This window comes from Condylura cristata, unplaced genomic scaffold, assembly GCF_000260355.1.
Source record: "Condylura cristata isolate star-nosed mole 26May11 unplaced genomic scaffold, ConCri1.0 scaffold00013, whole genome shotgun sequence".
Taxonomy (NCBI): Eukaryota; Metazoa; Chordata; class Mammalia; order Eulipotyphla; family Talpidae; genus Condylura; species Condylura cristata.
This window is the reverse complement of record NW_004567114.1, coordinates 19,774,889-19,801,801: the sequence shown is the minus strand read 5'-3', so window position 1 is coordinate 19,801,801 and position 26,913 is coordinate 19,774,889. Positions and strand designations below refer to the sequence as shown.

General features: G+C 40.7%; 1 protein-coding gene across 3 annotated transcripts in view; it reads left to right on the top strand.

Moving 5' to 3' along the window:
* Nucleotides 1–9,421, top strand: part of GPATCH2L (G patch domain containing 2-like) — a 48,180-nt gene extending 38,759 nt beyond the window's left edge. For all 3 annotated transcript variants that reach the window (XM_004682058.2, XM_012724679.1, XM_012724680.1), the window contains one exon: nucleotides 4,802–9,421. In XM_004682058.2, coding sequence (XP_004682115.1) covers nucleotides 4,802–4,962 — 161 coding nt within the window. In that variant the 3' untranslated portion in view covers nucleotides 4,963–9,421. The remainder of the gene's footprint in view (nucleotides 1–4,801) is intronic.
* The last annotated feature ends 17,492 nt before the right edge of the window (nucleotides 9,422–26,913 follow it).

Below are 26,913 nucleotides of genomic sequence, written 5' to 3'. Positions count from 1 at the left end.
CCCCAGCCCTGGAGGTGACCCACATGGCGTGGCAGACCTCTCCTGTTTCCCCACTCTGTCTCTGGTGAATCCTCTCACTGTCCCTGCACCCCTGGCCTGTACCCCAGTTCTGTATACATAAATAAACCTTAAAAAAAATAATTTTTCAGTTGAAAGTAATTTTTTAATTTTCTGGGTTAACACTAGTTAGTACAACTCAAGTAGTAGTTGTCCTTGAGTGGGGGTTGGTGACCTGGAGAGGACATAAAGAAGTCTTCTGGATGCTGGAAATGCTCAATGTCCTGAACTCTCTGGGGCTTGCAAGGGTCTGTATACATGTGAAGATTCATTAGGTTGCAATTTTTAATGTATGCACTTTTTTTTTTTTTTTTTAAGATTTATTTGTGCATACAGAACTGGGGTACAGGCCAGAGGCTCAGGGGCAGAGAGAGGCTTCACCAGAGACAGAGTGGGGAGCAGAACAGGCAGATCTACGAAGTACACTGCTGAGGAGAGCAGCGGGCTGGTCAGGAGAGGTCTGCCACGCCATGTGGTCACCTCCCTGGCAGGCGGCAGGTGGGAATCGAACTCATGTGGAAGTGGCTTTAGCTTCTCACTGTGCTTTAACCCACTGCGCCACCAGGGAGGGCCCAATATATGCACTTTTTATGTATTTTATTTTTCAGTGAATAAAGAAGGGGAGTTGTATCCATGTTTTTTTTTTTTGTTGCTGTTTTTTGGTTTTTTTTTTTGCAGTTAAGAGACGGTAGTTAAGCATAATTAGTAAAGTCCTTCATGTTATTTCAATATATTTTCAATGTATTGAATTACTCTGGATAAAAAGGTTATATCTGTTTGTAGAATATATCAGAAATGCCTACTTATTTTTTGATGATGGTAATTCACTCTAGGGAAACTGAGAGTATCAAGGAGAACTTTTTTTTTTGCCCTTGGGAAAGGCTATTATATTATATAGATCAGAGCTGTTGGTAGCAAGTAGGGAACTCTTTTGCCCTGCCCTTACTTAGTAAATATTAGTATATGCAGAAATTGACCTCGTTGAGCTTCTTTTTAGGTCTTGTGCTTGATAACGGTTCATACTGGGTAATCGTGATGATTACAGTAACTAAATGAGCACTGCATTCTTTATTTCACTTAATCTTTGCAATACCTTTGTGAGGCAGTTATTATTTTTATTCCCAACTTTCACATGAGAATATTGAGGTTGAGACAGGTTAACTCATTTCTGTAGAGTCACATGGATGAATTTGCAGCACCAGAGTCAGACCTATTTCTCTTAAGAGTTTAGGGCAGCCGGCTCAAACACTGCAGGTGTTCTGTTTTATAGGATTTGATCTAAACTGTGACTCCACATAAAACTCAGATCCTCATCCAGTCATTGGTATTGGAAGCATTAAAACTCAATCTCCCCTCATTTATTGTTTTGCTCTGGTTTTCCCTTCTTACTGTCTAGCTTCTATTTTTAGCTTTTTAATTCTTTAAGATATGTTGAGTGTAAGTCCTTATTCCATATTCAAATTGAGAAATGTGCTGAGAGGTATTAACAAGACTTAAGCATTAAACATCTCCCCTACTGAGCACAGCTCTTCCCCTCACTTGTTGACTAAGACCTGCTTCACTGAACATTTTCCTTTTTTCTATCCACAACCTGAGTGCCCCATGGAGGTGAAGGACATAGCCGGAGTCTGCGCCATCAGTCAGTAGAACAAATGGGCTTGCTCTGCCTAACATCGGGCCATCTCGGATTCCACCTCTTTTATAGAAATGAGTGATGAAGAGAGGTGCGTTCCGCTTTGCCGCTGTATTAATACACATCAGGGGCCAGCTCCTGGCACTAAATCACGCTACTGCATACATCTGTTATCGGACTCCTCACCACTGTGATGAACAAGACTGCAGATAGAGGCTTCCTTGTGTCATTCTTTATAGGATTTTCCTAAAAGAATAAATAGCTCAGATCTCTGCCAACACTCTCCCCTGTCACTGTGATGAATTCAGCTTCTTTCTTAAATATGCAGCCACAGATCTTTTTCTTTTTACCCTCCCCCACTGGGGGGAAGTTTTGAGTTGAAATTGACTGGATTTAAAAATACTATGGAGACTAGCCTGGTGAAGAGTAGGACTGAATAGCATGCCTTCCTTGCTAACAAAGGGCTAAGGAGAAGTACTTCTCTTAGGGCCCTTAAGTAGATACTTCCTGGAAGTATAGCACCTTTATGTTTTTTTTTTTTTTTTTTTTTTTTTTATCTCCAACTCCTTTCCCTTTATGGCTTTATAACAAGCAGGTAGATAGCTGCAGCGTAGAGCCACCGCTAAATCTTATTGAATCACTGTATTAACCTGCTTGTAAGCCCCACACACCAGGACAGGGAATGCTCAACAAGACACTGCCTCATGCAGAGGTGAGCTGGCTGTTTGTACTCTTGAAGAATGTAAATGAAAAGGAAAAAGAAAAATTTCCTCCTCCAAATTTTGAGACTAAGTAGCTATAGGAAACAAGGAATTCAGATGAAACTTATTTCCTTGAGATGATTTTCTTCATTAGCATGGAAGATTAGAGCCTTGGTATAGAAATCCCAGTTCTTCAAAAAGGTAAACACAGGGCTTAGGTGAAGAAGCACTGGAATGTTACGCCATTGTATTCAGAGCCCTATTTTAGCCATTCCAGAAACCTTTTCTGACCTGCACTTTCTGGGACAGGCAGGACACGTGTTTTTAGAGCATCAGTGGGAAAGGTCCCCGACATCTAAACTGTTAATCAGGTACATCACATTCCAAATGCCAGGCCAGTGACGCTGGACATGTGTTTGCAAGGGTGGGAGTGTTTTATCTGTTTTGCCACTGCCGTACCTCCAGTATCCAAAATAATACTCAGCAGAGGAACAAAATAATAGATGTTTGTGTGTGAGTAAGTAAATAGAATCCTAAAACTGGAACGTTGTTCTTACCCTATTCTAACCCTGTGATAGAGCCCTAGTTCTAATTGAGTTTGGCCCTTTTCATGAAAGTCATAGGGCAGATTCATATTGCCCCTGTATCTTTATAAAGCAAAAAAAAAAAAAATCAGTAAATATTGATAACTATAAAAGAACATTTAAGTAAGACATATAAGATCTTGAGGAGAAATACAGCAAACATCTATGCATGCCCAATATCTACTTTAGAAAAAAATTCCTTTAAAATCTTCTTCCAAAAAATAAAATCTTATGGCTCTTCTCAGAGGTAACCATTACCCTGATACATTTTTTTTGTTAATCACTTATCAGTCATTATTTTTTTAGATAGTTTTAATAGACATATATTGCTAAGCAATATGCTGTCTAGTTCTGCATGCTTTTGAACCTTATGTAAGTGGAATGTCACGTTTTATAAATTTCAAGTTCCATCGGTTATGTTTTTTGTTTTGTTCTGCCAATACCTATTTTTTTCTGCCATACATATATTATTCCATTACGTGACTGTGATAAATATACTATAATCAAACATTCTTCATAGACATTTGGATGGTATCCCATCTTGTACTGTTGTGAAAAGTACTGTATCTTGCTATATGGGAGAACACGTGTAAAAGTTTTGTAGGTCTACTTCATAGGATGGCCATAGCGGAAAAAAATAAGAAACAGGAAATATTGAAAAGGGTGTAGAGAAGTTGGAACCCTGTGCATTGCTGGTTGGAGTGTAAAATAAAATAGCGCAGCTGGTATGGAAAACAGTATGGCGGTTCCTCAAAAAATTAAACATAGAGCTATCATATGGTACAGCCAGAATTGAAAGCAGGGATTCATACAGATATTTGTGCACCCATGTTCACAGCATCAGTATTCACAAGACAGGGTTTATTTTAGATGCTGGGGATACAGTAGTGGCAAGACAGATTAAAAATTCCCACTCTTAGCAGCATTACTCACAAGTGCCAGAAAGTAGAAACAAATGTCTGTCTCTGGATGAAAGGATGAGCAAAATGTGGTACATACATACATACAAGAGAATGTTCAGGATGAAATTCTCACACATGCTATAGATGTAGGCATTATGCTCAGTGAAATAAGTCAAACACAAAAGGACAACAACTATTATAGATTCCACTTGTGTGAGGTTCCTAGAATAGCCCTGTTTGTGAAAATGGGAAGGAGAATGGTGGTTGCTAGGGGTTAATGGGAGGAGAGAGGGAGTTCATGACTACAGAGTTTCCATTTAGAATAACCAAGAAGTTCTGGAGATGGGTGGTGGTCATGTTTGGGCAGTAATGTGAAAGTGCTTAATGTCTTTGAACGATGCCCTTTAATAATATAAGATGTTAAGTACTATGTTATGTATATTTTATCATAATTAAAAATAGATAGCAAAAGAAAAAATCTTTTCTTGGGTAGATTTCTGTCACTGTGGTCAATGACCATGCAGTATTAATGGTAGGTATAGTTTCATAAAATTTATTTTCAATTAAATATGAATGAGTGTTTCAGAGTGTGTGTGTGTGTATGAGAGAGAGAGATGTTTGCATTGTGATGTCAAACATTTTCTGCTGCTGTGGTTGAGGTTCTTAAACATTTAAAAAAGCTATTGCCTCAAGAAACTTGGAAATGTGCAGAATAGTAACTCTCAAGATTTTTTCACCCAGTTAACTTGTTTTAAGAAATTAATGTTTGAATATGAATTGGGTGTAAAGTAAAAGAAGAAACCTTACATGATTGCTTTGGTTAATAGGCATAAATCATAAGGATCACAAAAGTTTTGCATGTAAGTATCTCATTCTAATTTGTTTCCTGTTGATTTTTTTCCCCTCCTACTGCTAATGGATCAGTTCATTCAGATACAGTGGCGCCTGCCACACCAGCATCCCAGATCCAGAAGTCTCCCAGCTCTGAGTGGTTGGTCAGGACCTGTGCCACAGAGAAAGCCATGGACCAGGCTGCAGCTACATTTTTTAAAACGCCACAAGAAAAGAGCCCTGGAGGCAGCTAAAGAGCAGCATTTCACTCAGGAGCTGTCTGGCTGCTGTGCAGACAAGCACTAGACTTTGTGTTACAGTCTTGCATATCTCTGACATTCCCAGTCCTTTCACCACCAGGCTGACTCTCCTTTGGGCAAAGGAGTGGAAAATCATATTGTGGAAATTAACTTAAAAAAAAAAATCATTAAAAAAGTTAGTAAAGTATTGGGGCAGCAATTTAAAAAAACTCATCCTATGCTATATTTGTTATACTACTATTGCTGTCTCAATAGTTACAGAGCGCTCCATTTTAGGGCCTTTGCTTTTTTGCAGGCGTCTTTGTTCTTAAAAAATCTAGTAACTGCTTTTGCATACCTTTTGTGTGGAGTTTTTAATTACTTGAGGACGTTCCAAATTTGCAGACAGTCCAGATAAATTTTAACTCTGAGTTAAGGGACAACATGGAATTGTATTCTGCGGGAGGTAAGACTTGCCTTTGAGCCTGGTCTTGATTCACTCAGAGTCGAGTGCCAGTAACACAAGTCCACCAAGTTCTTAATCTGGAGCCTCAGAAGAGACACCAGCAGCACAGGCCTTGGGAGTGTCTTCCATTTTTCTAGAAGGCCTAATAGGATCGCCAGCATCTACATTGTATTTTGTCTCATCTCCAAAGTTCATGTTCTACCAAAAGTCGAGATATATATATACACACACACACACACACATATATATATTTATATAAAATACCTACACACACATACACACAGAATAGTGTAATGAAATGATGATTTTAAGTGCACAGCAAACTTCAAGTAGTCAGTGAATTGTTTCTTAATATTTCATGTTGCATTTAACCTCTTTGTACTAACGGGATTTTATTGTTAGTATTATAGGCCAATAACCTGTAACAGACATTCATACTCTGTTGTTATAATGGCTTAGAGCTACCCCTTGGGGAGGAAAAATGTCTTTTTGACCTGCCATTATATTTGGCGTGTTTATGATGGCTTAGCTGCATGTAGAGTTATATATACAGCCGTGCCTGAAGTTAGATGCTACTTTGTCAAAATGAAGAATAAGTCACTGCCTACAGCTACTGGAGAGAAGCCAACCTTTTTAAAAAAGTATTATCAAGAATGTCTGTCATTCAAAGGCCTGGTTGACAGAAGGACTCTTTTTTGGTACTGTTGAGTGCTTTTTTCTCTGATATACACTGAAGCTTTTCTTTAAGTGCCCACTGCTCTGGTAATGTTCTCAAGGAACACCTATCCTGCACTTGAGTATTTTCTGTGCTTAAGTAGAAGCCAGTGGAATAGTGCCTTTCCGTTTCTCACACAGAATGCAGTGGTAGGCTGCGCTCTCACGGTGTCCCTTTTGGAGAGAGAGTCTATACCTGTGATTGCTGCAGGATATCTGGATCAGTGGGGTGGGTGTGAGTCTAGCAAGAAAGCAGGACGTACAGCTCAGTTTACATAGCACTTTATGTAAGACTAAACATTGTCAGTTATTTTCTACAAGGAGTGTGGTGGAGGGAGCAGGGCGAGATGACTGGTGAGGAATGGTGCCAAAGCTACCCTAGTACCCCTGGGAGCCGTCCCTGCCTCCTCTACAGTGAGGCTGCGTGCTCTGGGCTGCTCCCACAGCAGAATAGAAACTCAGATATAAATATAAAATGGCACCGTTAAGTTTTAGTGACGAAGTTAGGTTTTGTTGTCATTTCCTTTCTTACCTTGGTCCCCATAGTGCCCCGAGGCACACATTTCAAACATAGTTTGTTGGATTTAAGGGAAAAAAATATTCCCCAAGCTCTGTGGCTCCTTGGTGCTATGACAGCGGCTTATTTGAAGACCTCTGCAGTCCAGGGAGCAGACATGTTGCCTAATGGTTTTCCTTTTAACCTATGATTAAAAATAATTTATAGCTACAATTTTATTTGCATCACACCTCTGTGATGTAAAGGTAAGTGACCGCTCCCAAGAACAGTCACGAAGTTTAGTGACTTGCCCAAAATCACATAATCAAGATTATAATCCCAGATTTTCAGACTTTTTATGCCTGCATTTATAATCGTTGGTTTCTACTGCTATATGAGTTGATCTGAGACCCGTATCTGTGAAACAATGCTGTGAATGTCAGCCAGCTTTTGGGTGTGCTTATCTACATATTTTGAATAGTTTCAGTAGGGATCACCCCAAAATGCCATTTCTTACTAAATGGGGAAGAAAATTAATTGCCTAAGAGGAGAGTCATTAAGCATATAATACATTTCCTAGCACAGGGTTGTAAATTGTGCTCTTCATTTTAAGCCACCGTTTGAGCTCCTGTACAAAATTATCAGCTTGCTCTGCTTGTTTTCTGTAGGAATCAATTCCAGAGAAATAACTTTAGAATTGAGTATTTTGAATTCTAAAATTTAAATTTCCTTTTTTATGGCACTGTGTAATGTCATACTTTTAAAGACATTTCCATCAGATTCAACAAGATATTTCAAAATTATGGGCTTTTTAATTGGTGGAAAAAACTGGTTCCTTTGAGGAAGCTTGAGCTCACATGTGTTTGATCTGCTCAAAAGTAATAATTGAAGCTGTGTTCTTATTTCAGGGGTCTGATTTACCCCCGTGAGCTGCACTCTATCCTAATCTTATGTATTTTCCACAGCAGACAGAAGTCAAGACCTCTACTTGCATGAGCATCATTCATAAAAATTTAGTTTTGCTTTTGGGCTTAAGGGGTTTTGAGATTATTTTTCAGATGCAATATTTTAAAGGAAGGAAAATCACTTGTATCCATTGCATTTTAGTGGAAGGGTTCCAAAGAGGAAATTAGTAGTTATTTACATGGCACCAAATTTGGGGCAGGCAGTGTATGATCGTTGAATGGTCAGTGCTTGTTAATCAACCTTTGCCTTGAATTCTTTAGAAATTTAATTCTGTTGAAAATTTCAAATGACATGGTTTAACTAGGCTGTGAAATAGACTAAGCAAGGTCAACAAAACAACAAAAACCAACTACTTAATGTGTATGGCATCCTTTGCTAAGTAAAACTTCAGACTTAGTGACAGGTCATTAAATTCTTACTGAAACTCAAGTTGATTAATGTGACACATTTGCATTTGGGAAGAGAACACAGTAGAGACAGATCGGGCAGTTCTGATGCTGCACGGTAAAGGGGCAGAGTTAGTGCAGAAGTCATGGAGACATGAACAAGTCACCAGGCCCTGCGGGGGGAGCGGGCATTGTCATTGCTGATGCCATGGGCTCTCTGCTTAGTTTCCTGGTGATGTGTGATTCACTTCAGGGCTTTGTTTTATTTTGGCTTCATTACCGAGGCCCTGAATCACACTTTTTCTTGGGGAGAGGGCTGTGTAAATGTCCTAGATTAGAAGCAGGACTCTGTTCGCTGTGTGTCTGTTGAACCTTCCTGAGCTTGGATCAAAACTGAGGGACTTACTCTTAACCGCTGGCCTCAGTTGAGGCTTAGCTTTCAAGACACCTGTGGTTCCTGGGATGGTGGGAGGGGTGGTGGAAGCAGTTTGCTCTTGCTGTCAGCTGCAACCTTTGTTAACTGTGGAGCTACCTGTTTCGTTTGTCAGTATTTCTTTATCTTCCAGTCCATTCTGGACAGATACTGGTGAGGGCAGCCACACATGGGTTCCCACTCACTAGGAAGCTGGTACGTAGTATAATATGTTGAAATTGGTGAGTTCTGTCACTACCCCTAAATGCAAGTGGCCAAGATGCTTTCACTTACATCAAGGTCACACAACAAGATGGGTGTCACATGCCTAGAAACAGCAACATTTTGAAAGAAGCAAGGAAAATGATACTGCTGAAGAAAAGTTTTTAACAAACCCAGGACAACTAACCTTTCGCCAAGTGAAATTTTCCTGCCATTGCCAGTAGATACAATAACCATTGATAAAATGCCAGGTATATGGAATAAATTTTTTTCAAACAGTATTAAAGAATGGAGAAGATCCTAAAAATGTCCACCAGGGAGAGCAATGTTGGCGAGATACCTGGAAGTAAGAAAAGGGGAGACGGCCGGAGCAGGGGTCCTTGGGGCCCTGGGCCAACAGCCTCAGCACATTCTCGCACCCACCAGACCTACCGAATCAGAATCAGGGTGAAGCCTGGCAATCTTTGCTCTAGCCCTTTGGGGAACTCCAGTGCGTGCTAACGATTAGAACCACTGGCTTTGCCACAGTTGAAAAGTTTTAATATATTGGTAACCCTCTAAGCTCTGAGGTGCCCTTTATTTCCCTCCGTAAGTATAGAAATGTTTTGTGTATGGTTCTTTGCAGAAATTGTTAATGTCTGTTTCCTGCAATTTTCTCCTCAAGTTTCTGAAAAGATCCCCTGGCAATATTGAGAAAGGTTGATGTGGAGAAAAAACCATCAAGGCCATATTTGGATGGGTGGAAATCACCTTTTAAAAGTGAATTAAAATACAGCAATGAATTTTCAGCTTGTGATGGTCGTTTTTCACAATTGCCAGTAAAAACATTTGTGTAAGAAAGGTACTGCCATTGTGATTGAACATACTTGCTCTTTGCATCTTTGTTTCATGGGAGGAAAGCAACATGCATGAAGGCTCTGAAGTGTGGCTCACAAAATGGGAAAAAATTTTGAAGAAAACCCATTCAGAGTACCCATCAATTACGGAATAAATACCTGTTGAGTTATGGTAATCTTTTGCTAGGGCTCAGCATTAATACTGAAGAGCATGTCAAAATCAATTTCAGTGCTCCCCTTAGTCATGCTTTGCTGCATTGTTTTGCATTTCAGCTATTGGGGACCAATAGCAACAGCATGTTTTGTTCTCTGACTCATGAATTCAGTATTTCAAAATATGGTACTAGGCTCTTAAAGCTGAAGTGATCGTGGCAGTTTTTTCTTTAAATTTTATCTGTGTGCATTGGCCTGGGCCCCAGCCTATCACTAAGCCCCCCAAGCCAGGTTCTCTCCACAGACAAGAGCCGCCCACTTACATGTACTTGCTGCCCAAGATATCCTCCTCTGTGCCCAGATCCTGTCCCCTGAACAGACAGATGCCTGGCTCAGTCTAGCTGTGGCTGCTCACTCCTGGTGCACAGTGTTGGCCTTTAAGCAATCCCAAGACTCTCTTTTCAAACAAAACTACCTTTTCTCAACCTTTTTGAGCCCCTTGGCTACACTAAAGTATTCCCTTACCTGCACGCTCTATTCTCTGCTGAAACACTGGTGGTTAACCCTGGCTTGACGCTAGAAGGACTTCAGAAGTCCTCATTCCCTGGATGGACCCACAGACCCCTCAGCCGGGAGGCATGGTGGGACAGGTTTCAGTCTGTTTCATGCCGTGTGCAGCCAGCGCTGTGTACCAACCACTAAACCTGGCCGCCTCATGCCACCATTAAAGTTGTTTTGGGGAGCTTCACTGGTGTTTACTGATTGCCAGCGTTTAGTCTGCAAGTTGAGCTTTATGACTTGATACTCTAACCACTTCCTTTTTGGAATTCTGCCTTTTCTCATCTTGCTGTCCTGATTGTTTCTTTGTTCTTTACCACCACAGATGGGTCCTTTGGCTAGTAGGTCAGATTGCCTGCCCCTCCAGTCCTTCAAAAGCATGTGTCCTGTGAGTTCCTTTGTCATGCTGTTTCAGGGACAGCACTTCACTGCACAAACTTGGGTGAAGCCTTTACATTCATCAGTGATTTGGGTACACTTCAAGGAAGCATCCTTGAGGTCTCTGACCCGGTGACCACTTCTCTTCTTTCTAGAAGCCACTAAGGGAGACTGAATAGTCACATTTGTCCCAGCCTCGAGTGGATCTCCCACATTTACTAGTGAGGGCTTGAACTGTGGTCCCTCTTCTGCTTTCTCCTTTCCAAGGTCCTGGGCTGGTGGAGACCTGTGACCACTTCTCCATACAAGGAGTCTACCCCATCTAGTGTGAAATTCAGCTTTTTTACTTCCTGCTGCTGGTAAGATTTTATTTACTTTGGGGTTAGGGAGTGAGACTTCCTCACCACTTTCTGGCCTTAGGCACCAAGTTGGGTCTTTATCAGATACATTTTTATTGGGGTTAGAGGCACCAGCTCTAACAAACACTAACCAAGTGGAACTTGATTTCCCACTTCCCTACATTACCACTTTAGGACTGGATAATGTAGCGTTTCCACCATCACCGGAAGACCCTTTGCACTTCTTTTAAAAAACTAGAATCTGAGTAACAGTCTTGTGTGTGTCTTAGCGGCAGGCTGTGAGAATGAGGTTATCTGGAATATTTAGCTTCTGTTGGAGGATGGAGGAATTCCTTAAACAGGAAGGCAGTTCAGATGCTGGGCAGTAAGAACAAAGACCCACTAGTGCTATTTACTTAGTCACTAGCTCAGCAGACATTTACTCACACTCACTAAGCTGCACTTCCACAGGGACCTCTTAGGAAAGAAGTGGGGAGGAGTATCCCAAATTGGGGCATTCTGGGTTCTTAGATAGTCTCTGAAATTGAAATCAGTAGAATCCTGTCAAGAGCGGATGATGATGTCACGATGATGATGATGATGATGATGATGAAGAATTACTGAGTTACTAATGTGTGCCATTTGTAAACCACATCTCCTGTATACTTCCACAACTGAGGCAGGCACTTTGATATCTGCTGTAAAGCAATGGAATACATTAATAGTTATAGATTTACTTGCTCAATGGCATATAGCTAATAAGTGGTCAGCCAGAATTCAAATTCAAGTCTAAGTTATGCTAGAACTTTCACCCCAACCAGTGCCCTATACTGCCCCATTCATGACATGAATGAACTATTGATGACCGTGTATATCAGAAACTGCCTACCCCTGGGGTCAGGCTAGTTATCTGATGAAACCCTTTCAATCCATTCATCTGTTGCTCCCGGTGAGCTCTTTATCAAGGTGAGTGTGAATAGGCTCATCTCATCTCTATCCTATATCCCTGAGAGAAGACAAGCACTTCTATGGCTGGAGCAAAAGTCAATAAAATCTTGGAGAACATCAGCAATCAAAATTATTGTCCTTTACATGCCAAAATGAACCTGATCTCTAAATCTGGAGGATTTTTGAGTTGTCATTGGTAATATGAACTGCTGTAAAAATCTTGCTAACGAACTGCTAGCAAAATAGCTGCCTTTACATCTTCCTTAGTAAATATTCCTTTATTGAGAAAATATACAGACACACTTTATGCTGAGTATTTTGCTGGTAACTATTCAGTTCTACGCTGTCTACACAGTGGGAACATAACAGACAGATCTACTGAAATACACTGCTGAGAGCAGCAGTGGGCAAGACAGGAGAGGTCTCCTGAGCTGTGTAGGTCAGCTCCCTGGCTGGAGATGAGCTTGGGCTGCAGCCGTGATGGTGGTAAGACATAACCCCTAGGCCATCAAGGAGCCTCCCCACCCCCAAATATCTTTCTAAGGGAAACAGAAGAATCTATAGCAGTCAAAAGGGATGTGAAGTTGAGATTTTGGGTGGCAAGTGAGATTAGATGAAAGTCCACTTTTCATCCTGAAGGAATCCACCAAGACCTGGCCCCTTGAGTCTGTTGTGACGATTGTGATGGCTCAGGGTGTAAAGCAGGACCTGCTGGGGGAAAGGCGTTCTGTCCGAATTCTCCCCCACACACCAGAAACCCTCCAAGTGCTGCACTCACAGTGGAAGGTGAGGCGCAGTGAGGCCATCAAGCATAAGTAACAGCAGGGAAGAGGGCCTTTCTGGGCCTCAGTCCTGAGGAGGAAACTGTTTTTAAACTCTAACAATGTTGTACAGGTTGTCCTGTCAAGAGGTGTATCAGCCAAATTGATTCTTCTTTTATGGTCTAAAATGCTGCAAGTAGGAATTTAATTTATACTGGGCCCTGGTCAGTAGTAACTCCAGCTGGCTAACAGAAGAAAGTACAGACTCCCTCTAGAGAAATGAAACTGCAGTCTTTGTATCAAAGAACGCCACAGGTAAGGCTATGAAGGATGTGGGGAATGTATAGTTAAAATTCTACAAACCAAAGAGAGAAATAGGCCGTGTGTGCAAGTCACCAGCAACGCCTCAGATACCAGGACTTCAGGTCACTGCTTATTCCAAGACGAAACTAAGTGTTTTAAATGTATTTCAAGAAATAAAAGCTTCAAAATACCAGGCAACAAAAACATACAATTTTGAAAGGGAGTGTTGAAAGTGTGCTACTGACTTTAATTGTTCAAGGGGAAGGAGAGAATCTTATTAATTTGGGACTTTAGCTAGACATGTTGAAATACTTGGAATAGCTGCTAAGAGAATAGAGAGGACATTGTATTTTAACTAAGCTAAGGAAAAGGCAATGGTTGAACAAAAGCCTAGAAAGGTGATAACAAAAAAAATTCAAATAAATCAGTCATAAGTGTCAGTGAACTAAACCTTGCAGTTGAAAGCCTGTAATCCTGCATTTTAAAAAGCCAGCTATATGCTGCATATAAGAGACACATCTAAAAATGAAAGTCACAGAAATATTGAAAGTAAAAGGGTGGAAAAAATATAAGGGGGAAGTTAAGTTATGAAAGGAAATAATAAATATGGTTCAATAACTAATAAATGATTCAATTTGCCAAAGAGATAAGCTAATTCTCAGTGAAGCTTAATAATATTTCTTCAATATGCATAACCAAAAAGACAAAACTGTTAGGACATCCTCTTTCATTAATTGATATGACAAAAATTATAATGAATATAGAACATTTAAACAGCACACTGAATAAGCTCGGTGTAATGGGCATGAATAAAATACCACATCTGACAATTTGAAGAATGGCATATTATTTTCAAGCATATTTTGACCATTTACAGAAATTGACCTAGTTTATTAAGCAAACTTCAGTAAATTCCAAAGATTAGGGTCACATAGTAACAATGAAATTAATTTTAAAAGTCAGTAACAAAAAATAAAGTATTCTCCAATGTATTAGGAAACTTAATAAGATATATAAACCAATGAATCAATGGAAAAAGTCCTTATTAGCTGTTAGAAAATACTTAGAACTGAATTATATCAGATTCTCTGCATTAACATTCTTCTGATGCCACTCAAGGGGTAGTTAGAGAAAAATTATGGTCTGAAATGTTTAAACTAGAGAAGAAGAAAAGACAAAATTTATGAGTTAGTAATGAGTTAGGCATTCTACTTACACAGTTATTAAAAAAACAACAAAATAAACTCAGATAAGTCAAATGTAACAATAGTGGTAAGATAAGAATTTAATGGAATAGAAAAAAAAACAATTGAGATCAACAAAGTCAAAAATTAAGACAAACACAACTAACATCATTAAAAAATAGGGAAGGCACAAATTAACTAGGAGCAAAAAGAGGTACATAGATATACACATAGTAGAAATTTAGACATTAATGTAATACTAAGAACAACTTTAGCCAATAAATTTGAAAATCTAGTCAGTGAACAAATTTCTTGAAAGACAATCTGCCAAAACTCAATGGGAAGAAAGTTTGATTAACTCTTTAACATAAATCTATTCAGTAATTTAAAATCTAGGATTGTCTATTTGTTGTAGAAAGATTTTTACATGATCCATCCAAAATAATGGAAATGCCTAGTTCTTTCTAGAGCAAGATACCTTACGTATGAAGTTCATTTGGAAAAACAAATGAGCAAGACTAGCCCAAGAAAGTCCTGAAAAAGAGCCCTGGGAAGGGGCAAGGGGACCTGGACATTAAAACACAAAGGTTTTAAAACAAAGTGTGGTGCAAGCACATTGGTACAAGGACAGACCAATTGCACACAATGAAAAATTTGGAAATAGACCCAATTGCAACAGAAATTTCAGTATAGAATAAGGTGGTGCCTTAAGTGGGTAGAATATGGATATAGAAATGAGTGTTGTTGGGATAACTGGGTCACCAATGGGAAAGAGTTTGGACTTCCTCACATTATATACCAGGATAATTTTCAAATTGGTCTGTGATTTAATTGTATACCATTAAATCATAAATTACTAGGAAAACACAGATGAAATTTAATAAACTAATCTGTGAATTGATTTGGCCTGGGACTTATAACTGGGGCTGCTGGGAACTAAATAAGAATGTTTTCTTTTTTCTATCCTTAAAGGGCTTAATAAAAAGGATAAGTATGTTTTAGTAGTCTAGATACAAGAGATATATTTATGTTTCACCATGCTAGAAAAAAAGTACGCACACACATTTTCCATGCAAAATATACTACAAGCGTAAAAGATAAGTGGTGTCAGAAAAACATTTGCAGTTTCTTTCTCAGATTAAGGGCTAATGACCCTAGTTTATAAAAATAAAACTTCTGAAAATAGAGCTGATCCCGTAGAAAAATGGGAAGGACTGTGAGCAGACATTTCACGGAAAAAAAAAAAATGCAGATACCCCTTAAACACCTGGAAAGATAGATGCGCAGCTTTCCTTTTGATGTTACAACAACCTAGTGAGGTAGACTAGGTTTTATCATCTGCATTTTACAGAAAAATAGTGAAAAAGCAAGTATTCTCTGAACGCAAATACAGAATAAGCAACAGGGTTAAAATTTGAATCTAGACAGACTGGCTTCATACAAAAGAGGACTTCACCATGGCTAAGGGAGGCTTTTTTCAGGCACAAAAGTATAATCTAATATTATGATTAGTTTGGTGTTGCCTTCATATGTTAGAATATATTTATTTTAGTCCAAAGCGACTATTGTGCTTAACTGAAAATTAGAGAAGCAATCAAAGTCAGGAAAAGATGAAGATGTCCAGTCATCACTGTTATTTAAAATTGTTCTGCAGGATTTACCAAACAATTAAGCGAGAAAGAATTTCAAGTATAGAAATAGAAGGGAAGAGAAGATAAACTAAAGAAGACAAGCCAAACACAAAATCAGAATTTGATAAATTAGATAGATACAAAATTTTCAGAAATCATTAACCACTGTCCAGTTTCAGGGAAGGAAAAGACCTGTTGTATAATAGCAGCCAGAAAGCAGAAGATAAAATGCATAGGAATAAACTTACTAAATACGATTTGTAGAAAACCTTAGTTGCAAATGAGGAACGCAAGACAAGAAATGAATAAATGGAAAGATGAACCATTTCCTTGCTTAGGAAGAGTAGGCAGCAGTCACCTTTACCTAGTAAATCATAAATTTAATGTGATATTCAATAAAAATGCCAATAAGATTAAAACAGTGACTTGATACATACTGATTCTGAGGTTCGTATGGAAAGATAAATAAGCAAGGATAGCCAGGAAAGAAAAGGATGGTGATTGAAGTTGGTTCTATAGATACTTAAAATTTTGTAAATCTATGGAAAATTAAAACTGTGGTAATGATTTATGGAAGATCAGTATCATAGAACAGATATCAATTCAGGTAATTGAGTATATGATAAAAGTAGCTTGTTTCCATCAGTTGGAAAAGATTGTTTGGAAAAGGGAAAGCGCTGGGTAGTGATCTGGAAAGTATATTAGTTGAATCCATACTTCATGCCTTACATCAGGACAAACTGCAGACAGTTCAGAGATTTAAAAAATGAAACTTTAAATATACTGCATAAAAGGAAAATTGTTTTTATAACTTGAATGGAGAACCCAAAAGTCATAAAAGATTACTAGATTACTTGGGAGAGAGAAAAAAATTCTTCATGACAATATTACCATAAGCAAATGTAAAAGAACCTGGGCAAGATATTTTTAACTCCATCAAGATGAAGCCTGATTTATCTAATATAAAAAGAGCTCCTCAAATAAAAAAGTATATTGACAATCAATGTAAAAATGGGGCAAAGGAAATGAATCAACATTTCATAAATGAGAAAAAGCAAATGACTCGGGCCCTCCCTGGTGGTGCAGCGGGTTAAAGCACAGGACTGAGAGGCTAAAGCCACTTCAGCATGAGTTCGAACCCCACCTGCCCTGAAGGTGATCCACATGGCATGGCAGACCTCTCCTGTCCTGCCCGCTGCTCCCCTCAGCATTGTACTTCTTCAGTCAGCCTGTTCTGCTCCCTACTCTGTCTCTGGTGAAGCCTCTCACTGCCCCTGCACCTCTGGCCTGTACCCGGGTTCTGTATGCATAAATAAATAAATCTTAGAAAAAAAGACAAATGACTCTTAAGCCTGTGAAAAAATGTTAAACCTCAGTTGTTATAAAGTGATTTTTTCACCTATCAAAAGTAGTTTGGTTACACAGTATATAATGGCAAGCATATGGTTGAATTAGTATTTCACACTTTGTGTAAATTAGTCCAAACTATGGAAGTTGGCATTAACTATCAAAATTGCAAGGGCACATTGTATCTTTCAATCCAGCAATTTTAGGAATTGCAGGTATACTTTTATACCTGTCAAGTGACATAAGCATGGCTAATCATAGAATTTATTAGAGGTGAGTAGGTTCACTCTCCACTCAAGGAGAAGAAATTGTATAATGGCTTGAATACTATGAGCTGGGGGTCATCAGGGATATGTTTAGAGGTTTCTTACCATGTGGATAAATATCTGAATAAACTATATACTACCTTCAGGAGGTACAATCATTTTAAATATGTATTTAAAGAGACACTTCTTTACATATGCATGTAATAAAAGAAGGTTAAAGTTTTTTTTTTTTTTAAAGATTTATTTATTTGTACATACAGAACTGGGGTACAGGCCAGAGGCTCAGGGGCGGTGAGAGGCTTCACCAGAGACAGAGTGGGGAGCAGAACAGGCAGATCGACGAAGTACACTGCTGAGGGGAGCAGCGAGCGGGTCAGGAGAGGTCTGCCACGCCATGTGGTCTCCTCCGGGGCAGGCGGGAATCGAACTCATGCGGAAGTGGCTTTAGCTTCTCAGTGCAGTGCTTTAACCCGCTGCGCCACCAGGGAGGGCCAAGAAGGTTAAAGTTTTAAGCGTTTATTCCAAAAAAGTAGAAAAAGAATAGTAAATCTAAAGAAAGAAGAATTAAGGAAATAATGACAGTAATATAAATTCATGAGACAGAGGGGAAAGCATGTTAAGAGAAAATCAGCTAATCTAAAAGCTGGTTCTTTGAAAAACGTAATAAAATTGGTAAGCTGCTCATAAGACAGATGAAGAAAAAAAAGGAAGAAGCACAAATCATCAGTCACAAGAAGATACTGTGAACTGTACACCTAAACTTCTGAAAATCCAACTGAAATGGAATTCCTGAAAAACACAATTTACCAACTCAGAAACAGAAAAATCTGAGTGTTAGATGTTTAAGAATGTGAATCTGCAACTAAAACTTTCCCAGAAAGAAATGTACAGGCTCAGATTTCCTCACTAGCAATTAAAAAAAAAAAAAGTTAAATGACACCAATCTTATACAAATTCTTCCAAATAAAAGGAAAAAAACAATTCCCAGTTCATTCTGGGGCCACCAAAGGGTGACAAATACAAGAAAGAAAAACTATAGACAAATATGTCTCATGAACATACTTTAAAATATCGGAAACAAAATATAGTAGTATACAATGATATGATTTATTTTAAGAATACAAGGCTGGCTTAATTTACAAAGTCAGTAAATGTTGATGGGGAACTGAATATCCACACATAAAAAATAAAGTTGGATCTCTCATATACCATATGTAATATTTAACTCAAAATAGATCAGAAGCTAAATAGAGTTAAAATATAAAACTCTTGGTCCTCCCTGGTGGCGCAGCGGGTTAAAGCACAGCACTGAGAATCTAAAGCCGCTTCCACATGAGTTCAATTCCCGCCTGCCCCAGAGGTGACCACATGGTGTGGCAGACCTCTCCTGACCCGCCCGCTGCTCCCCTCAGCAGTCTACTTGGTCTATCTGCCTGTTCTGTTCCCCACTCTGTCTCTGGTGAAGCCTCTCACCGCCCTTGAGCCTCTGGCCTGTACCCCAGTTCCGTATGCACAAATAAATAAATCTTTAAAAATATATATATAAAACTCTTAGGAGAAGATGTAAATGTTAATTTTTCGTGACCTTCACTTAGACAATGGTTTCTTAGATATGACACCAGAAACACAATCAACCAAAATAAAAATAATTTAACTTTATCAGAATCTTTAAATTTTGTATTTCAAAAGACTATCAAGTAATTGAAAGGAGATCCGTAGATGAGAGAAAATGCTTGCAACTCATATCTGATGAAGGTCTAGTGTGTAGAATATATAAATTCTTACAATTATAAACAAAAACAAACAACCTGACTAAAAAGAAAGGTGCAAAGGACTTGAACAGACATTTCTCCAAAGAGAGAGCAGCCAATAAATACATGAAAAGATGTTCAACCTCATTAATCACTGGGAAGTGCAAATCAAATAAACCAAAATGCTACTGTGTATTATTTTCACACCCATGAAAATTACAATAATCAAAAATGTGGATGATGACTAGTGTTGACACAGATATAGAGGAATTCGAGTTCTTCTAAATTGCTCATAGGAACATAAAAAGGCAAACTGGGCCCTCCCAGTGGGTTAAAGAACAGTACTATGAAGCTATCTGCAGCCACCGCAGCTTGAGTTTGGTCCTGGACCAGTGAGGTGACCCACCTGCTGTTCCCCTCAGCAGTGTGTTTCTGTGGATACGCCTGTTCTGCTACTTACTATGTCTCTGATGAACATAGTTCTTACCACCACCCCCGCCCCCGCATCTCTGGCCTGTACCCCAGTTCTTGTATGCATAAATAAATATTTAAAAAATAAAATAACATGGTATAGCCACTTTAGAAAATAGCTCCTCAAAAAAGTTGAACACAGTTACCATATTACTCCTATTCTCCTCGGTATATAGCCCAAAATTGAAAATATATGTCCCTTAAACTTGCACACAGATAATCACAGCAGTATTATTTATAATGACTAAAAATTGAAAACAAAGCAGCCCAATCCTCCATTCGCTGATGAATGGATATACAAAATGTCTACAGTCATATGTCACAGATGGCATTATTGAAAAACATTATTGGAAGCAATTTTGCTGTGTGCAAGTCATAGAGTGTAAGTACACAAATCTAGGTGTTAGAGCCTTTTGAATACACTCCAAGGATATATAGCATACTAGCCTTTTGGGAACACTGTCATAATCGGTTGTTGAGTAAAAGCAATAAACAAAAATGACTGCATTGTAATCTTTGTGATGGAATATAATTCATCCATGAGAAGAAAAGTTGTGAATCAAATGCTTGGATACCAGAGACCACAGAGTGGATGATTCCACCTATGAAGTGTCCAGCCTATGTAAACTACAGAGACAACATAGATTAGTGGCTGGGAGAGGTTGGAGAAAGAGAGTAATGGGGAATGACTGCTACTAGGTATGGAGTTTACGTGGGGCTAGATACTGGTGGTGATTTCTGACCGAGGTGGCCAGCACATATTGCACAGAGGCGCTCCCTCCTGGCATGTTCAGGAAGTCTTTGAGGGCCATTGGCATCTCCTTGTAGTAAAGGCCATGGGATCAGAGCAAATTCTCCATGTTATTTGAAAAGGAGCTTTCACAGCAAGGCCGTGCTGGACTCTGCCTGGGTCTCCTAGCCATCAGCTATTCTGTTAGGAGAACTGCTTTCCCACAGGGCATCCCAGGTGGGGCCACGACTGCTATACACAGTCTGTGGAGCCCTCTCGTGCAGGCTGAGCATCTGTCTGGCCAGTACAGAATGGTGAAGAAAGAGGCAAGGCCATCAGGCCCATGGAGCCCCAGTACCCAAGAGAAAGGACTCAGGGGTAGCAGTGACTGTGACCAGCTGAGGGGGCCAGAGCCCAAGGCCTCAAGTTGATCCCCTCTGGGGCGATGAGCTCAGGCACCTGTGGAGACACCACCTCGAGACCACTCTAGGGTCCCCGTTTCCCAGTCTCGCTGGTCATCTGACATACAGGTCATCTGGGAATTGAATCACAAATGTTCTGCTATCTTTTCTTAGAATCTCTTATTTTAAGATACTGAAAAATTACTCATGTCTATAATACAGGTATAACTCGATCTATCTAGAATGCACTGGGAGAGGGACTGCTTATTATTCTAGAGGAAAGGATTGCCCCATTGTCCAGGTATGTAAAACACAAGTTGCTCAAATCTGTGTACTACATAGTAAAGAGTTTCCATAGGCCTGGAAACTCCAGTCCATATCACAGGGTCTGAGAACTGGACATTGCATGGGGGTAGGGGGTTGACCTGTCCCCAGTGAGCGATCACAATCCCTGAGCTAAAGAGCAAGTTAAGTGGAAAAAGTCATTTACTCATTTCTGGGCGACTCCTATTTGAAGAGGGAAATAGCAATACACAATTCATCCTGGAGTTTCCCAGAAGCAACGTGACTTTACAGGCCTCTGTGGCTAGAGAACCGGGGAGTTAAATGCTAATAAAGAGCTCTGTCTCAACCAAAAGGCAGTACAGCTCGAGGTATCAGGATATTTTCTGGTTTGTATCCCCACTTAAAAGACAATAAAGTAGAATAGCTTTCTCTTCACCTTTAAAGCCCCAGAGGAGACAAAATTTCCCCTTCCATTAGATCCAAGCATTTTGTTTCTAATGTTGGGTTCCTTTTGCAGAAGGAGGAACATAAACATTTTTGTGTTTGATGTGTGTGTGTGTGTGTGTGTGTGTGTGTACAGAGAAAGGTAGCTTCTTCCTCTCACCTGCCTGCACACGAGCCTGGCTCTCTCTCTGAACTTGTCACTTCCAGCTTTGTGCCAGGGGGCATGCAGTAAGTTTCTAGGTTGTCGTTTTCCCAAGGTCATCCTTTGAGATTCGCTGACTGCTGGATGCATCTGTAATAAGTCAGACGAGGGTTTCTTTGGCTGACTTAGGAGGATCTTCTCCTCTGATCTGAACTGGCAGAGGAAATTTCAGTGTAGCCTGTATGCTGTTTAGTGACTGTAAATTCCTGAACAGAAATGGAAGCCGGCTCCATAATTCCTGATACCCACCCTTATCTCCGGCCTCCTCCTGACCTGTCCTTCAGGGAACGTGACAGGATGTGAATGGGTTTGGAGGAGTTGGCGGCGAGAGACAGTGGCCTGTGGCTTGGCTCTCAGAGAAAGAGGTTATCCTAGGATGAAATACAAACCATATCACATTGATTTTCCCTTTGGGGGGCCTGGATATCACATCCTTCCATTTCCTTCTCGTCCCTGCTCACCATCAACAAGGAATAATCAATGATGCTCTGTCCTGGGAATAAAAGGCTGTCACATCTCTCCATTTGGTGGAATAGATGTGAGGCCAAGGCTAATGTGGTCAGCTTCCATCTGTCTCCTGACACAGACACTCGCTCGGACATGCTTTCCTTCCAGAGGGCCGAGCAGCGACCAGGAAGTGCAGACTCCTCAGTACCAAGAAAAACAATGTATTTGAACTCACATCAGGAGCTTAGCTACTTACCACACGTGGCAGCTGACGAGCAGCTTTCCTGAATTTGAACTTCTAGGTTACAGGATGGGTGGCTGTTCCCTAGTGTGGGTGGTGTGCCAGTCAGAGCAAGGCTACGTGTTCTCTATTTTGATAGACTCCCAGAAATGCAAGCTCAACGGCATTACATCTGGGGTCTAGTCTGTTTTCCATCTGTGGCTGAACTTGTAGCATTTCTGGGTAAAGCCAGTGGTTGCCTGAACAATCCTTCCTCCCAGGGCTGCACCTCCATTGTCAGAAATCTCAATTTCTAGAGAGTATTTTCTTACACTTAACCAAAATCTATTTCCTGGGGCCCAGGGTTGCCTCTCAGAGCATCTACTCTGAATACTTCCAGCTCTTTCACTTAAATTCAATCCCAGTATGGTTCCTGTTCCTCACTCTTCCATGCACAATACTGCTGAATTCCTTTGGACTTAATTCTTATATGTAGTTACTCATCAAAGGCTCGGGCCTCTTCAAGGCTGCCACTGGGCTTTCTCCTTTCAAATTCTTCAGGTAGTCTCCCTGTTCCTGCCTAGCCCCACACCCTTCAGCCCAGAAACAGATGGGTGTCAGCTTCTGTTTTCTGTGTTTGTATTCACTTAGCTGAAAACACTTAGTGGACTTTAGAAGACATCTTTTGGGCTTGTTTTAAGATAGAGCTAAACTAAAATCTCTTTGCCTTTTTGATGCATTCTATACCTAAGGCCATATTTTTTCCTCCCTGTGATTTGCCTGCATTTGTACCTACATGCAAGAACAATGCAACTATTGCTGTTATGTATTATCTTGTTATATTGGTTCATTGCTCCAGCCTTGCAAATCACGGAAAGCATTTCCTTTCATTTGTAGCTTTGGTTAATCTGCAAATTTGATAAGCAGACCTTTCCTATCTTAGTCTCCCACACTGACGGAATGAGAGGATGAGATCCAGGACAAAGCTCTCTAATAACCTTTGGAAACCTGTCTGTAGATTAATATTTATGATGTATTCTCATTAGGTGTGGTAGTTACTCATCCCTCTAATTAAGCTAACACTTATGCTTTATTAATGAAGAAATTGTTTATTGAGACTCTCTATATGCCAGACAGTGCTCTGTGCCTTTGAGTGTATTATTTCATTTAAATCTGCATAATAACCCCATTGGGTCATTACTACTATTATTCCCATTTAACAGAGGAGCCCATAGAGCCCCTAAGTGACAGCCAAGATTTGAACCGAGTATTCTTAGCGTCCACACTGATGGCCACTGTTACATCTACACTGGCCCAGCACAGCGTGTCACTCAAGCCAGAGTGAGATCTGGATAAAGCCACCAGGAACATGCATATCCTGCCATGGGGCCCCTTCTGGTCCGCCTTCTACCCACCTCCCCCTCACTATTTCTGGCTCAGAGAGATGCTTCTGGCTCTCCTGTGATTGAGTTGGATAGATAAGATCCATTTTCTGTCCCAAATTGGGAACCCACTGAGAGATAAACTCAGTAATCAGAGAGATGGGGCCTAGATGTCACCTTTATTACTGAACAGCGTGCAGTAGAGGGCTTTAGATTTTCAAGAGGATTACTGAGCTGTATTCTCCTTCTGGAAGGCAGGCTTTTTGTTACAGGCACAGAGCCCACCCCACTAAGTTCCTCTGAGACAGGAAGCAGCCACTACACCTCCCTCTGGGCAGGTGACCTCAAGAGGGATCCTGGATGGGGGCCGGGAGGAGCTGTATTCCCTCTGGAAATGCACCCATCAGCATCCCCCTCCACTCTCTTGGTGCCTGTCTATTGATGGAGTGCTTCCCTGGCCATTCGCATGCAACCCTGCCTCAATTGTGTTTGCAAAGAGGTGTATTTTCTCACTGAAAGTCCCCTGTAGAGTAACGTGGGCCCAGAAACACGTTACTCTGAAACCCAAGCATAGTCCCTTCACCTTAGTTGTAGCAATAGCTCTGATTTCCTTTTGGCGTCTCACCCTTCCTCTCCATCTACTCTCATGATGTTTGGATGAAATCTCTCCTCCTCCTCCTCTAAGCTCAAGGGGATGCTGTAAAATCTTTGCAGGGCCACAGCTTTCAATCTTGAGCAGCATGATATAAGGACAACCCCTGCCCCAAGAGGTCAGACCACATCCATGCCTCCAGTGGCCCCCGCTCTGAGCCTGAGTCCTGCACCCCTTGCCTAGCCTGTCCACTTCCCAGCAGTAGGTCACTTCTCTAGTGCTTCCAGGGAAAGTCCCCACCTGCCCACGGTGGCTGAGTCTATAGCTTGTAGCTTTAGGACTCTAAGAGGAATGAAATGCCAGGTTTTGATAACCATCGCTGTGAGCCCATCCTTCCCCAACTCAACTTCTCTTAGAGCTGTTATCACAACTTCCCAGGTGTCCTCGTTGACGCTTCTTCTGACCTGCTTCTACCACCCACAAGACTGCCCCAGTGGGAGGAAATGAGGAAATCCTCTGTTGGCCACGTCAAACATGTCCTACTCACGCAAAGATAGAAGTAGCGTCAATCTGATGTTGCGTTGTGTGTTTTGTAAATGGATCCAGACAATACCCCACTTTCACCATTTTATGCATACAGAATTGGGGTGCAGGCCAGAGGTGGAGGGGAGGGTGAAAGGATTCACCAGAGGTAGAGTGGGGAGCAGAACAGGCAAAGTAGACTAAAATACATTGCTGAGGGGAGCAGCAGGTGGGTCAGGAGAGGTCTGCTGGGCCATGTGGGTCAGCTCCCTGGCTGGGGACCAAACTGATGCTGCAGTGGCTGCCATAGCTTCATAGTGCTGTGCTTTAACCCGTTGTACCACCAGGGAGGCCTCTCACCATTTTTGTTTTCTGAGTGCTCAAAGGATGTTTAGTATCTGAAACTCTTGGGTAACTCTTGGGTAGCTCAATAGTAACTCCAGTGTTTGCAGAATTAACCAATAGCAGGACCTTGGGAGGATCTATTTGAATCTAAGCATCCTTCTCTAAGTGGGTGGAGTAATTACATCCATCCCAATTAAAACTCCAAGCCTCTGTATGGGGTTTTACCATTTGGTTCCATTGCATTTATTAGTATTTATTTTCTCATTCGACCCAATCATATTGTTTATTGCAAAAAACAAATAAGGATTTGTGTGAAAATATTTAGTGGAATGTAACACATTATATCAGGCTATAGTCTGCTGTAAAAGCTCCAGCCAGCCCTCATCTAGAATCTTCTATTCTCTTGGTTGTCTCCAAGATCCCTGACAATAATTTAGCAATCCATTTGCAAGGGTTATCAACATCCTGGAAAGTAATTCATCAAGGTAAGCGACTTTAATTCATTAGAGTATCTAGAAAACAGGGGCACTTTTTATAATCTCTTCATTCTGGGCTTTAACTCTCTTATCAACATTTGTGTTACCTATTTCACAGTAAAAGACTTTAGTTGACAGAAAAGATGGAAGCAAATTAGGGATGTAGAAGCTTTGCATTCTTTCTGATAAACATCATTACCATTCTAAGGAGTGGCCCTTGTCAGCTGGTTTTGTTTTTGTGTTTTTACTTGCCTTCAACTTTTTTTTTCAAATTCTATTTATTTATTTATATTTTACATCATTGTTCTTTCTTTTTAAAAATGTTTGCTTTCTTTACTCACATGTCCTCCCCATGGAATTTTCCAGCACCAGTTCGCCTGTGCACCATCTGCACAGTCCTTTGTGCTCTCTGTCCTCGTTTTGATCCCTTTCCCTCCTTCCCTGCAGAAAGTCTCTGATTTACAGTTGTCTCTTTATTTTTTTGTATCGTTGTCCTTTTGTTGTTATTCTTTCTTCCCTGATCCTTTATTTGATTCCCCTGTGTTCCTCCTATAGGTAAGACCATCCGATCTTTTTCTTTTTCCTTCTGACTTATTTCCCTGAACACGATCCCTCCCAGCTCCCTCCGTGTTGCTGCGAATGGCCTGAATTTATCTTTTCTCATTACTTGCCCTGAACTTAACTTTAAAAGACAGAAGCCATTTGATCCCCTTGGTTTTCTTGTATGACCCAGCCATTGCTGGCTTCAGCTTTCTGCTATGCTTTACCCAAAACCTATCTTATTTATTGCAGTTTTTATTCACATCCACTCTGCCAAGATTTTGAAGAACGAGTCCATGAGAATGGATGGTGGAGTTGTTTGGGAAAGAATCTCAGGCGCTGTATCAATCAAGACCTTGTTGCCACTTAAGACCTGAAGCCTGGAAGTGACCCCAAGGTATGCTGTGGTGCACCCCCACACAGCACCTCACTCCATTCTGCACCTCACCACAACACAACCCCCTACCTCCTCTTGGCTGGCTTATACGACAGGAGGATGAGCCTCTGGAGGCATCAGTGCCTCATGAAAGCTTGTAACTTCTCAGTAGGTCTAGAATCTCCTTCTCTAATGTGCAAACACTGAGCACATGGCTGTGGGGTGTCCGTCTGAATTCTTCACCCTGCCAATATTTCTTCCTTTCTCTTTCTCCGCAATCTGATTCTCCAGTCTGACCCCTATGGTTATAAATTGCACCCACCAAAGTGTCTGAATGGACCATAACATGTAGCCTTGAGCTCAGCCTGTGGGGTCTCCTGTGGACAGGCCACCCTACGGTGCTTCCTTGCCCTTCCA